The sequence below is a fragment of the Castor canadensis genome, chromosome 17 (genome assembly GCF_047511655.1).
Source record: "Castor canadensis chromosome 17, mCasCan1.hap1v2, whole genome shotgun sequence".
Lineage (NCBI taxonomy): Eukaryota > Metazoa > Chordata > Mammalia > Rodentia > Castoridae > Castor > Castor canadensis.
In genome coordinates this window covers 61,712,478-61,725,503 of record NC_133402.1, presented here as the reverse complement: position 1 = coordinate 61,725,503, position 13,026 = coordinate 61,712,478, and the positions used below count along the sequence as shown (strand labels likewise).

General features: G+C 37.6%; 1 protein-coding gene across 6 annotated transcripts in view; it reads right to left on the bottom strand.

The window, feature by feature from the left end:
- Nucleotides 1–13,026, bottom strand: part of Rasa2 (RAS p21 protein activator 2) — a 111,346-nt gene that overhangs the window by 83,044 nt on the left and 15,276 nt on the right. For all 6 annotated transcript variants that reach the window (XR_012443121.1, XM_020170485.2, XM_074059163.1 and 3 more), the window contains exon 2: nt 3,032–3,149. Coding sequence is in view for 5 of the 6 variants with exons in the window: in XM_020170485.2 (XP_020026074.1) it covers nt 3,032–3,149 (118 nt within the window). In the remaining variant the exon portion in view is untranslated. The remainder of the gene's footprint in view (nt 1–3,031; nt 3,150–13,026) is intronic.

Below are 13,026 nucleotides of genomic sequence, written 5' to 3'. Positions count from 1 at the left end.
AATCTTTTAAATTTTAGCTCTTCTAGTGAATATGACATTATAAAGTTATACATCTGTGTACCTTCTATCTTAATTAAGATATAAAACAATCTATTGTCCCAGATATTTCCCATGTATCACCCAGCAACCACCCCCACCACACTGTCACAATCAACCAGTGAAATTTCTATCATTACAGATTATGCTGTATAATCTATCTTTCTGCTCCAGAATGAAAAGATTCTTTAATAATACAACCATGAAATGCAATATAGTTAGGATGTCATAACTAAATGAGAAGATGAAATGCAAAGTAAAAATACTCTTATAGAAGTCATTTCTGACACCATCAGAAGATAGATGCCTTAGCTTTTTAGTTATTATAAAGTCTGGTCAGCTTTTGCAGTATATTTTTCACTTCAAGTGCAAATAAAATTAACTTTTGAAAGTAACTAGAGTATTTTAATTAGTTTCAACACAGAAATCAATACAAAAGCAACTATTAGAAAAAGATGACATTAGTATTCCTATACTTTGTATTATTTTATAAACAATTATAAAATGAAGAATTTCTTTAATATGTCACATCTGCATTCAAACATTATTTCAAAGTGCATTCTAGAAAAACAAACATAAGAATTATTAAGCTATCTGTACTACTATGATATCACAATCTCAATAACCTAAGCTTTACATTTAATTGGTCACATCTTTAAAAAACAATCAATGCATTTGAAGAATGCTTTTTAACAAGGCTGATAAGGAGCCATGACTAGATTTACACCGTGTTTAAAACACCACCGTACTAACTCATAGGTATGATACTCATAGGTATCACTAACCTATGAGTATGCTGAGCTCCTGAGTAAACTCCTAGTGCATGGCGGTACTGCTGCTCGACTTGTTTCTATACCACCTATTTCATAAAAGGATTTGCGGGATAGGTTACAAGCTAAACCTCTTACCTCAAATCTTTCTGGGCTATTAAACTATATTTAGTCTCATACAATACCTTTCCTATGAACAACTCAATAGATATTCAAAATTATAAAAACTGAAAATAAAGTCACAGAAACTTCAAAGGAAAAAAGAATAAAGAAAAAATCAAATTTCTACCTATGCATAAAATCCATAAGGGATCTAACATGTATCTACTGACTTTTGGCTTAACTGCTTACTACCACATCCACAGTGCTGAAAGCATGGAAATGGAGACAAGGTGAACAGGGTTTTTACTTCAGAATCTTTTGCCCTCTTCCATAAGGAGGAAGAATGCTAGGGGCCAGAATCCAAGAAACATCTCTAACTATGCTGAAACTGCCTCAGGTGACACTGCTAGACTTAAATGATCTTCCAAGTTGCTATGCAGCTTGTAAAACAAAAGATGGATAACGAAAACTGGTTTCATCATTTTTCACTACAAAAACATTCAGGAAGGCCAGGGTTAAAAAAAAAAAAAAAAGCAGGGTAATACTAGTTACTCATTTATAAGGCTACATGTTAAGAGACTACAAAAAGTATCCAATTTGTGACACTTATTTGTTTATATTTGTATATCACTAAATACCTTGAGATACAAAATCTGTGTATGTTAAAAGTCACAAATTAAATTTCAATAGTTTCAGATCCCCAATCTCAGCTTTGCTTCTAACTTCCTTCATTATCTGACAAATTATTCAGCCTTTTGGTAACTCAGTTTCATCATTTATAACTACAAATAAAATATTGTTATTTAGAAATTCTATTTACAAATATATACCAAATTCTAATACAACAGGGACAGATGGTTTATGACTAAAGATTTGAAGTGTATTACTCCAAACCCTTCTGGGGTACATAATATCTTAAGAAGAGCTCAATAGATAAACAAAATTATAAAAACTGAAAATAAAGACATAAAGGGGCATGTGGTAGCAGTCACCTATAATTCCAACGCTCAGGAATCTGAGGCAGGAGGACTGCCAAATAAGAGGCCATCCTGGAGCTACACACTGACACCCTGTCTTTTAAAAAACAAACAAACAAAAAAAGATGTAAAGAGAAACTTCAGAAGAAAACAAAGGCTGTCTAGAGAACTTACATGGTAGTTGTTTTCAAAAACTTGAAAGAGTGCCAGTGCAGTGGCTAATGTCTGTAATCCCAGCTACTTGGGAGGTGGAGATTGGAAGGACTGTCATTCAAGGCCAGCCTGGGCAAAGAGTAATTGAGACCCCTCTCCACTGCAACAAAAAACTGGGCATAGTGGTGCACACCTGCCATCCCAGCCATGCAGGAGGTGTAAGTAGGAGGATCATTCATAGTCCAGGCTGGCACAGACAAAAAACACGAAATCCTACCTGAAAAATAACTAAAGCAAAAAGGGCTAGCAGCGTGGTAGAGGGCTTGACTAGCAAATGCAAGGCTCCAAATGTTCAAACCCCAGGATCACACAAAAAAAAGCCATTGAAAGTCACATGTGAAAGACAGATTAAACTTGTTCCACAGAAATCGAATGACAGAACTAAGAACAATTAAGGAAAAGATAAATTTTTAGGTAATTAAAAGCAAGCACTGCATCTATCTCATTTTCACAGACGTATGAATAAATGGAACCCTGCAAGTTCTTGGTGTAAAGTACAGTCTTATTTTAATAATTATTAACTAACTAAATATAAGCATCTCCTAAGAGTCAAAATAGTTCAAAGACCAAACAGGCTGCTTTACCATTTTTAAGTGGATGCCATATAATCATTTGTCAAAACTACTGTCACGAAAGGAGTCTGGGGCTGGCGGAGTGGCTCAAGTGGTAGAGTACCTGTGTAGCAAGCATGAGGCCCTGAGTTCAAACCCTAATGCTGCCAAAAACTAAACAGCAACAACAAAAAAAGGAAGCCCAACTCAATTTACACTCAGCTCAAACTCTTAGATACTATAATTCTAAAAATAAATTCATAACGTAAAAGGAAAGTGTCAAATGAAGGAAGTCTTCTAGATGACAACAATCTGAAAAATGCATAAACTTGATCAATCAACATGCACCATATAAATGATAATTTCCAATTTTTCTACCAACCTTAAAGATTTTTCAACAACTTGGGTTCGATAAACTTCTTCCTGGTCCAAATTTATAGTGCAGAAACAATCTCTCATTTTGTTGGGTCCAAGATAAGGCAATAAATTTTTTGCTTCACCTGTTGGTACAAAAATTAAAATCGGTGTAAATACCACCAGTTGCTCTACGCTAAGCCTTATACATAATGAATTCAATCTGAGAGAATGTATTATGTGCAGCATAGAAAAAATCGACCACTAGTGATTATAGAAAGATCAACTTGTACAACTCGAGGAAGGAGCTGTGTATGAAGGGGCAAGTGAGGTCCTATGATACCACTGTATCTGGGCCCCCAGCAAAGGGTAATCACCCTACTGGTGTTCTCTACCCCATCCCATGAGGGCCACTTCAAGGACTGTTCTATAATGAATCCCTCTTTCCTGACTCTGTATTCATTTTCCTTTCTACCAGATTTTCATCAGCATATAAACAAGTACAGATGTTTCCCAATTAAAAAAAAAAACAAGACGAAAAAAAACCTCCCTTGATTCTAGCCCTCCCTCTGGCTATCACTTCATTTCTAGACTCCTTGCTCAAAAGCATCATCTCTAGTCATCAGCTCTACCTTCTCACTTTCCTTCATCCTTTGACCCTCTCCAATGAGCTCTGAAACTCACTGAGACCCTGAAACTGCTCCAGCCAAGGTCTCCAATGCCTTTCTTCCTCATATACACAACCATGCAGCATCATTTAATACAAATGAACATTACTGTCTCTCTTTAAATGCTCTCTCCTCTTGGTTTCCACAACACAGTATTTCTATGCCTTGGCTTACCCACTTCTCACCTCTAAATGTTGCAACTGCCTCAGGGTTTAGTTATGGATCACCTCTTTTTTGCTCTATGCAAATTCCTGCAGTATGTGGTGCTAATGCTGGTGCCTCCCAATTCTGCATCTCCAGGCCTGACCTCCCCTCCTCAACACCATATGTAGATATCCAGCTGGCTTAAGATATCCAGTGTGCATCTCAATGTAGTGGGTTCCAGACAAACCATCTGATTTCCTCTTTTACAGCATGCTCCTTCCCCAATCTACCACCATCTTCCTCCCTTATTCTCACCATTCTCTTACTACCTCCTACTCCAATACCCATCAGCAAATCAAGGAGAACTCCAAAATAAACCCTAAACCCAATTACTTCTTTCCTTCACTGGTATCATCCAAATCCTAGACACCATAATCTCTCATTTGGACAAACATGACCACTCCTGACTGGCGTCTCTGCTTCCACTATTGCCCCTCCTGCAATCCATTCTTCATCAAGCAGTATGATCCTTTGAACTATTATTTAAGTCAGTCACTCCCCAGCACCAATCTCCTGTCTATACCAGTCTATACAGCTCTAAACTGTTCTTTCTGAGTTCATCTCTGATTTCCCCCAGTGTCACTTTCTTTCCATTTATCAGCCATGGCACAGTTGTTTAAGCTCAGGACCTCTGCCTGGAACACTACTCCTAGATCTTCACTTAGCTGGCACTTTATCATTCAGGTCTCAGCTCAAATGTCACTTCCTCAGAGGAACCTTCTCTGACTAGCCTATCTAAAATAGATAATACTGCTACTATATTCTATTTCTGTTTTGTCTCCTTGATAACATTCATAACTATCTAAACCTGCTAATTTTTCCTTAAAGAGTTTTTCTGCTCCCCTCTGAGGCCTGAGAACCTATTCATCCCCAAGATTAAAACAGTGACTGGCATATAGTAAATATTGAGAAACGTTTGCTAAGGAATGAGTAAAGTACCTAGCAAGTCTAGTTTTGAAGTTCTTGTTAGATACTCATGGATCAAAGGTGTTAGAAATAGTTTTCAAGGCAAATCATTTAGCCCTAAGCCGCTTGTTTGTGAAACAGTTTATGGATATTGGGGGAGAGGCAACTGATACACGAACTTAAACTGGATGGGGTAAATCACAATAGAGTGAGGGAATGGATTACATTCCAGAAAGCACATAGCACATGGAGACCTTCCTGCTACAAAGGCAGATAACCTCCTAAAGCCTGCCTTTAAAATTTGAGCAATCCCAAGTGGCACATTTTAAATAACCCAATAGGAATTAGGTGACACTGTAAAAAGAATGTAAACCCCAGTGTACTCAGCCAATGAGGAATGGGGGGAGGGACTTGTGGACTAGACAATATAATGCTATTATAACAGCTTCAAGGTCTCTGCTCCTCAGGCACCCAACCTTGCAAGGATGCCATTAAAGTCTCATTTTCGCTGTACTCCATGTGTCTGAGTCCATTCTTTTGAGTTTGGACAGGTGAGCCTATTTCTCACAAAGGAACACTGGTGTTTTCTGAATTCAAACATCAATGTATAAATCTAAGAAAGTAAGGTAGCTGGCCCAAGGGAAAGAACATTTGCCAGAATCATGAAATCAATGTTGCACGACTTCAGAAAAATCACTGACAGTTTTCCCGAAGGTCTGTACTAGATAAACCTCAATCTCTTTCTGCTAATCAACTTTAAAACACAAGGCCACTGAAACCAATATATTTTAAAGTTTATTAGAAACGTAAGAAGCATCTATTAAAAAAAAAAACTCATTAAACAACTTTTAAAAATGAAAGAAAACCAATGGAGAGGCACCAGTAAGATGTTGTTACTAAACTTGTCATTGAGAGATTAGAAAAAAAATCAAATTACTGCTTAACTAGAACAAACAAATCATACTAACTTCAAGTCAAAATCATAAACAAGGAATCTACCCTTGTAAATGACCCCAAAATTGCCTAAAATGAGTTAGCCCTTCCAAGTGAAGCCGTTCCCTAACACGAAAAATAATATATATCTGCCTCCATCCCATCTGCCTCTTCCTTAAATGACTAGCTATCCCTCCTCCTCTTCTTTTTTTTTTTTTTCTTTTTTGTGGTTTTGAGGATGGAACCAGGGCTCACACATACTAGAAAAACATCCTACCAGTTAACCCGTGCCCTGCCCTCCCTCCCCTTCCTATCTGAAGCTCATCCTCCCACTTGTGCGCTCTACACCATTTCCTCTCTCCCTTCAGGACCCTGCCTAGCAGGTCTTTTCCGTGGTTTTAAACTTTCCTTCAGCCTCTCCTCCTTTGACATTTCCCCTCTGCATAATCCATCCAAGAGATGAAAAAACAAAAATATATCTAGGCCACCATATAGATCCTGAAATATAAAAGAATTTGGCATTAGATCTTAATAAATATGCTGCATATCTAGAGGGAGACTTTGCGTCAAGAAATCACTGACACGCTACTGGTTTGTTCAGTTTGAGAAATAATGCCATACAAATGTGCACAGAATCTCCTCTCTTCTTAGGGGGAAGTAACAGCATCATTGTGTCTACAGGATACAATGAATTTGACATTATCAGTATTTACTTACAATAAAACTTAGGTTTGTTTTATAATGTAAAAAACACACCCAATATCACTTCCTGTAAAAGCAGTTCTCATCGTGCCTTTTAGGTGTCTACCACTGATTAAAGTTCAAATAAACTATGGTTGAACATTAATTCATCTGATCAATTCTCGGCTCACTAATCAATCATACAAATATTTTAAATCAGATACCAGGACTTTAAACTGTAATTCCAGAATACAGTAGTATTTAATTGGCACTTCCTGAACAATATAATCAAAAGTGAAGTAACTGATGTCTAGAGACATAATTCAAGTACTGTTACCGCTATCATATCTCTAAGTAGAAAATAAATGTGAATACACACTACATCAAGCTACACAAAAGACCAAAGTGAAGAACTGTAGATGGCACTTGTTCATGTGCAGTATTTGCACAGGGTCTTACCAGCTCTAACCAATTTTAGTATATAAGCATTTGCACGGGACAAAATAAAAATCTATTTTCCTTGAAAACCTAAGCTTCTTGAAAACTTATTCTCTGCCTCCAATCCTTTCCTTCTACTAATGCCTAAACCTGCCTGCAGTTTAGCATCTTGAACCGACTCCTTATCTGGAACATTTAAGAACACTAATAAGTGCTATAAAATCAAATGGCTGCTTTTCAGTTTCCACCTTATTTGACCACTTCTCAGTACTTACTAACACTAATCCCTCTCAGTTATGTAACCCATTCTAAAATGGTCTTTTACTCCCTCTTGCAGGCTTTTTATCCACTAAGCACATCTTAACTGTGAAGAAACTTTTGACATAGACCATTTAATTTATCACAGAGATAAAGGACCAATTTTAAGTATTTTTAAAGATGTGTTATAATAAAACAATAAAATATACTAAAAGACAACAGTTTTTTGACCTCATTTGGTGGTGTTATTTTCACTTAACTTATTTATATCCCATTTGTTGATGGCAGTCTTAAGGATAGTCAGGTTTCATATCTACAGCAGATACAGTAAATTAGTGTTAAACATCCATTTCAACCTCCTTCAAGGGTATTCCTTTGAATATTGCAGAAAACAGAAAGCTAACAACTACATTTCCTAGCTTCTCTTGTAGCAAGGCTTGTGAATATTTTAATTTCCACCAATCATTCTCACTCATTTGTGGAACCTAACTTAAAATGATGATAATAGGTCATGAATGTGAAAGGCAGATGATGGGGGGGCACAACAACAGGGGAGGGGAAGGGAAAAGGAAAAGATAGTGGGTGGGGGAGGTCCAAAATATGCTACTTGTGTTGTTTGATGACAACATAAGGAAACCCAGCACACTGTTTGAAAGAGAGGAGAAGGGAGAGAATAGGGCAATAAGAGGGGTGAGCTTCTTCAAAGTGCATTGTACACATGTATGGAATTACCACAATGAAACTCCCTTGTATTATTAATGTATACTAATTCAAAATATAATAAACTATTTTTTAAAAAAGAAAAACTTCCACCAATCAGAATCACTCACTAGAAAAACTGATGACACAAGAAAAAGGAGGTTGAGTTTAGCCTGCTTATACTAACAAGCACTGTCCTACATGTATGTCCATGTTCTACAGCAGGGTTTGTAGAAACCCTGGGATTTAGTCACAGGTTTCCTGTACACTAGGAAGAAAAGCATGAGGCACCCATTCTGCAGTAGAGGCTGTGACAACAGTGACAATAACTTACTGATGGAAGTGACTGTTTGTGGGCAGCTGTTCCCTAATACTAGCATATTCCAGATCATGGTAGAGATGGCAAGGTTCTAAAACAAAAGCAGCTACAGCTTCCTAATGCTGCAAGAGCCTTCCTGCTCCAAAAAGTCAATGTCCCAACTGCAATGTGACTTAAATATCATTCCTGAAAGTTCTACCTAGAGTCTGTTTTGTTGTTGTTGTACTTCCAACAATTCCATATGCCACTTAAAATCTTTACTGAATCTCTTTCTGCTTGAACTAGCTAGAGCAGGTTTCTTATTAGAACTCCTCATTTCTGACAAATGAGAAAAACCAACCTTCCTTTACTGATATCAGAGTTTGGCAGATCCATCAGGTAGATGTGACTATCTCGATCAAGCATGGACTCAGAAATTATGAAGTAATTTCTCAATGAAAATCAGTTTTGTTATTCCAGCAGTAATGAGTTGACAATCATAGTACTCAAAACTGAATGCTCTGACTTGAGAAAAGGAGAATGTACAGTTGCATCTGCCAGTGGAAAATATTTCCTGCTCTGTTGTAGCATTTGATTGTGGTTTTTCAAAAAAAAAAAAAAAAAAAGGCAAAGAAAAGAAAAAGCTCAGTAATATATTTCCATGAACTTTGGGAGGACCAAATTCAAAATATTCAAACCATGTGCAACATTTTGGGTACCTCTGTCTTATCCTTAAATTTATAAATTGTATTTTGGCACTAAAGTAATAAAGATATTCAATATATGGTCAAGATATGATACTTAATCAAGTCAGCTGAAAAATATGAAAATGGTTTATTTACATTTTAATGAAAGGAAGAAATGTTTTTATAGCCCATCCCTTATTTTAAAAATTTTGTACCTGCCAGGGTGCTGTAATATGCAAAGGCAGATACACTGGCTCTATAGCAAAGAAAGTATAGATTGGTTGTATTTATAACTGTCACTACTTCTATCAACAATAACTCAAGATTCAGGGGTGTATCACTGACAACCCGTTGTTCCTCACTAAAGCAAAGAGGCCTGCCCTCAAGCATAACTTCTTTAATTCTATAACACTACTCTTACTGAATTCATAGCTGATAGTGTATAAGCACTTTTCTATTTTATGATTTAAAACATGAATGCTAACTAACTTTCTTTTTAAAAGTTTCCTTTCCTAAAGCACGGATTTTCAAAGACAAACAGAATAATCCTCCATTAGGCATTTTTTCTTTCATAAATGTACTGCAAGCACGCCAACATACCTTCACATTACATATGGATTGCTTTGTACAACCATAGAATGAAATATCACCTTGCCCACACTTAACAGTAATTGTTAGGTGAGCTACAATATCATGTAGATCTTAAATAAAATTCCGTGTTTAGATTTGATCCACTTCCTTCATATTATTTCCAGACTCATTGATATTTAAACATACCCTCACACAAATACGCATATATCTATGTATCACCCCTTGCTCAAAAGTCTTTATTGGTTCCACACTACCTACCACTACCATCTACAGGGCAGAAATCCAGTCAGAATAACTTCCCCCTCCCCCCCCAATAATCAAGTGCCATCTACTGCATGTTCACTTTCATGTATTTAATCTTTACCCCCACAAGTTATGTTCCAGCAATACTATACTTTGTTGTGTTTCGTTTTTTGATCTGAGGGCTTGCCATGTTGCCCCAGCTGGTCTTGAACTCCTGGGATTAAGCAATCCTCCCAGCTCAGTCTCCCAAGTAGCTGGGACTAAGGTATGTACAACCGCACCTGACTTCCTCCAAAAAGTTCTGCTTAAAAGCATGTTTGTTTGTACCATCTTCTCTTAATTCCTAGGCAGTCATGTCACTTGTTCCACTATGTTTGACTGCATCTTACATGCACTTGTTCTATGGTGATCATTTTGTATTGCACTTCTTATGCTACATTCAACAAATATTTATCAAAGTACCTACAACATGCCAGGCACTACTCTGTTGGAGCTATAACAGTGAATAAAAATGGGTCTCTGCCCATTTGGAACTGTTGTACAATCTAGAAAGGTGAGACCAACATTATAAACTCTTAAGTCAGTATAACCATGGAAGAAATAAATATTGCTACAGAAGAATAAAGTGGAGGGTAAGAGTTAAGGAGTAGCAGGTTCAGAGGATACAGATACAAAAGCAATGGTGTTTTATGTAGGGAATGAGGGAAGATTTTAAGATATTTAAGCAGGAACGTGAAGTTCAAATTATTGATGGTACAGGCTATGCAGATATCAAGGGAATGAGTTGGATGGGCAGAGACAATAAAATACTCAAAGTCCCCGACACAGGATAGTTTAGCACAAAGAAAGAGTACAAGGAGGCTGGTGTGGCTGTAAAGCAAGGGAGGAGAGGAAGGAAATGATGTAAGATGGGGGAATTAAATAGGGTCCTGTAGGCTTTTTGTTGAGATTGGGAGCTATGGATGGATTCTGAGCATAAGAATGGCATAATCTATCTTTTGTTTCGGAAGAATCAGTGCAGGAGGGACAGAGTGGAAACCCCAGATAACACAGAAGGCTACTGTAACAGTTACAGAGTCTGGATGGGGCAATCATGGCATAGATAGGAGTCAACTGGTCATAGACTGTGATGGCCAACAGGTCTCACTGTTATTTTGCATGCAGGTGTGAGAGAAAGAAGGGTCAGGGATGACTTCTAAAAAGTTTTGGCCTAAGCAGCTGGATGAATAGATATGCCATTTCCAGAGACAGGAGCTTCTTGCTGGGAGTGGATTCAAGAGTTTACATTGAGGGCCAGGGGCAGTGCCTCACACTTGTACTCCCAGCTATTTGGAAGGCAGAGATTGGGAGGATCATGGTTTGATGCCAGCTGAGCAAAAAGTTAGTGAGATGCCATTACAAGCAACAGCTGGTGGGCCTTCCATCCCAGCTACACAGGAAGCATAAAAAGGATCTTGGACCAGGCTGACCTGAGCAAAAACAAAAGACCCTGTGTAAAAATAACTAAGGCAAAAAGGGCTGAGGGATGTCTCAAGTAGTAGACTATCTGCCTAGCTAGAGTCAGCCCTGAGTTCAAACTCCAGTACCACCAAGAAAGTAAGTGTTTATATTGTATATATTAAGCCTCAGATGTCTACTAGACATTCAAGTACAGGTGTCAAGAGGAAAAAGAATGCTGGCTGGAGATAAAATCTGAGAACCATCAGCAAGTATGGGATATTTGCAAAATCATGAGACTATCCAAGATCAAAGGGGAATAAATACAAATAGGAAAGAAATATGGGGCTGAGGGCATGGCTCAAGTGGTAAAGCACCTGCCTAACAAGTGTGAGGCCTTGAGTTCAAACTTTAGTACCACCAAAAAGAAAAGAAATTTGAAGACTGAGTCTCAGAGCTAATATTTTGATGCAGTAAAGATAAGAAGTACCCAAACGAGACTTGGTTGCCTCTTCAATGAACTATAAATTCTTGAGGGAAGGAATCAATCCTTAGCACCATGCTCAGCTTATAATACATAATGAAGTATCTATAAATAAGTATGAATGTGTGTGTATCTAACTTTGGAATGGGAAAAAAGGTTCTAATATCATATTGCAAACTATAAAATTGCACGTAACCTTCTCATTTGATATACGTTGATCTGTATCAACTGTTCCAAAGGTTAAAAATAAGTCTCCTACATACAGCTATCAGAGCACTAAATATAAGCATCTTTCTAACATTAATACAGAGATATACTAATAAGCAAACCAATGCTGCAATTCACATATTCAAAGTATTTGCTAAGTGCCTACTAAGATACTGCAAGCAAAATGAGTAAAAGTGTGTGTCCCAGGGCTGGCAGAATGGCTCAAGTGGTAAGAGTGCTTGCCTAATAAGCATGAGGCCCTGAGTCCAAACCCCAGTACTACAACAGCAACAAAAAAGTCCATGTCCTCACTAGGCCAAAATTAATGGGGAGATTGGCAATAAATAAGATACACAGTGAAATTATATGGCACATTAGTAGTGATGTTAAGTAAGAGTGGGTACCACACAAAATGGCAGAGGGTGGACAGTCAAACAGGACTTTATTAAGAAAGTAACTTCCGCATAAATACCTGAAGGAAGAGGAGAGACAGTACATGTTTACACAAAAACAGTAGCTTTTAGTCCTTGTGAAAATGTAAACAATTAAAAGCAAGAAAATAAAACTGCTAAGCAAGGAAATCAAAACTGGTAAAATAAATTAAAAGAAATGGAAAGATGGCCAATTCTCTGTGTACAAGATCAATGATTCTACACAAAGGTCATCAGGTAGTAATTCTAGATTCCACCATATAAATGTTTTCTAGCACTAGAATCCCAAATATCAGGCTGCTGAGTAGTGATTTTGAAGCATATGCTTCTGTACATGTGTCTGAGCAGTATGCATACACACGCTTATGTGCATGGTTGAGGGAGATTGTGTGTGAACTTGTATCTGTAGGGTTTTTACGTGTTTCTGTATGTTCAGGGGAGGACATTACTGGGATAAGAAGTATTTATTAGATAGCTGGATGCCCCATGATTAAATATTTTCTTAAATGTCTTTTTTTAAATTTCTCTATTTTTTTTATTCATATGTGCATACAATGTTTGGGTCATTTCTCACCCCTTCCCCCCACTCCCTCCGCCCCACCCCCTCCCTTACCTACCCCACCCCCTCCTTTACCCCCCCTTACCCCTCACTACCAGGCAGAAACTATTTTGCCCTTATCTCTAATTTTGTTGAAGAGAGAGTATAAGCCATAATAGGAAGGACCAAGGGTTTTTGCTGGTTGAGAAAAGGATAGCTATACAGGGAGTTGACTCACATTGATTTCCTGTGCGTGTGTGTTACCTTCTAAATTAATTCTTCTTGATCTAACCTTTTCTCTAGTTCCTGGTCCCCTTCTCC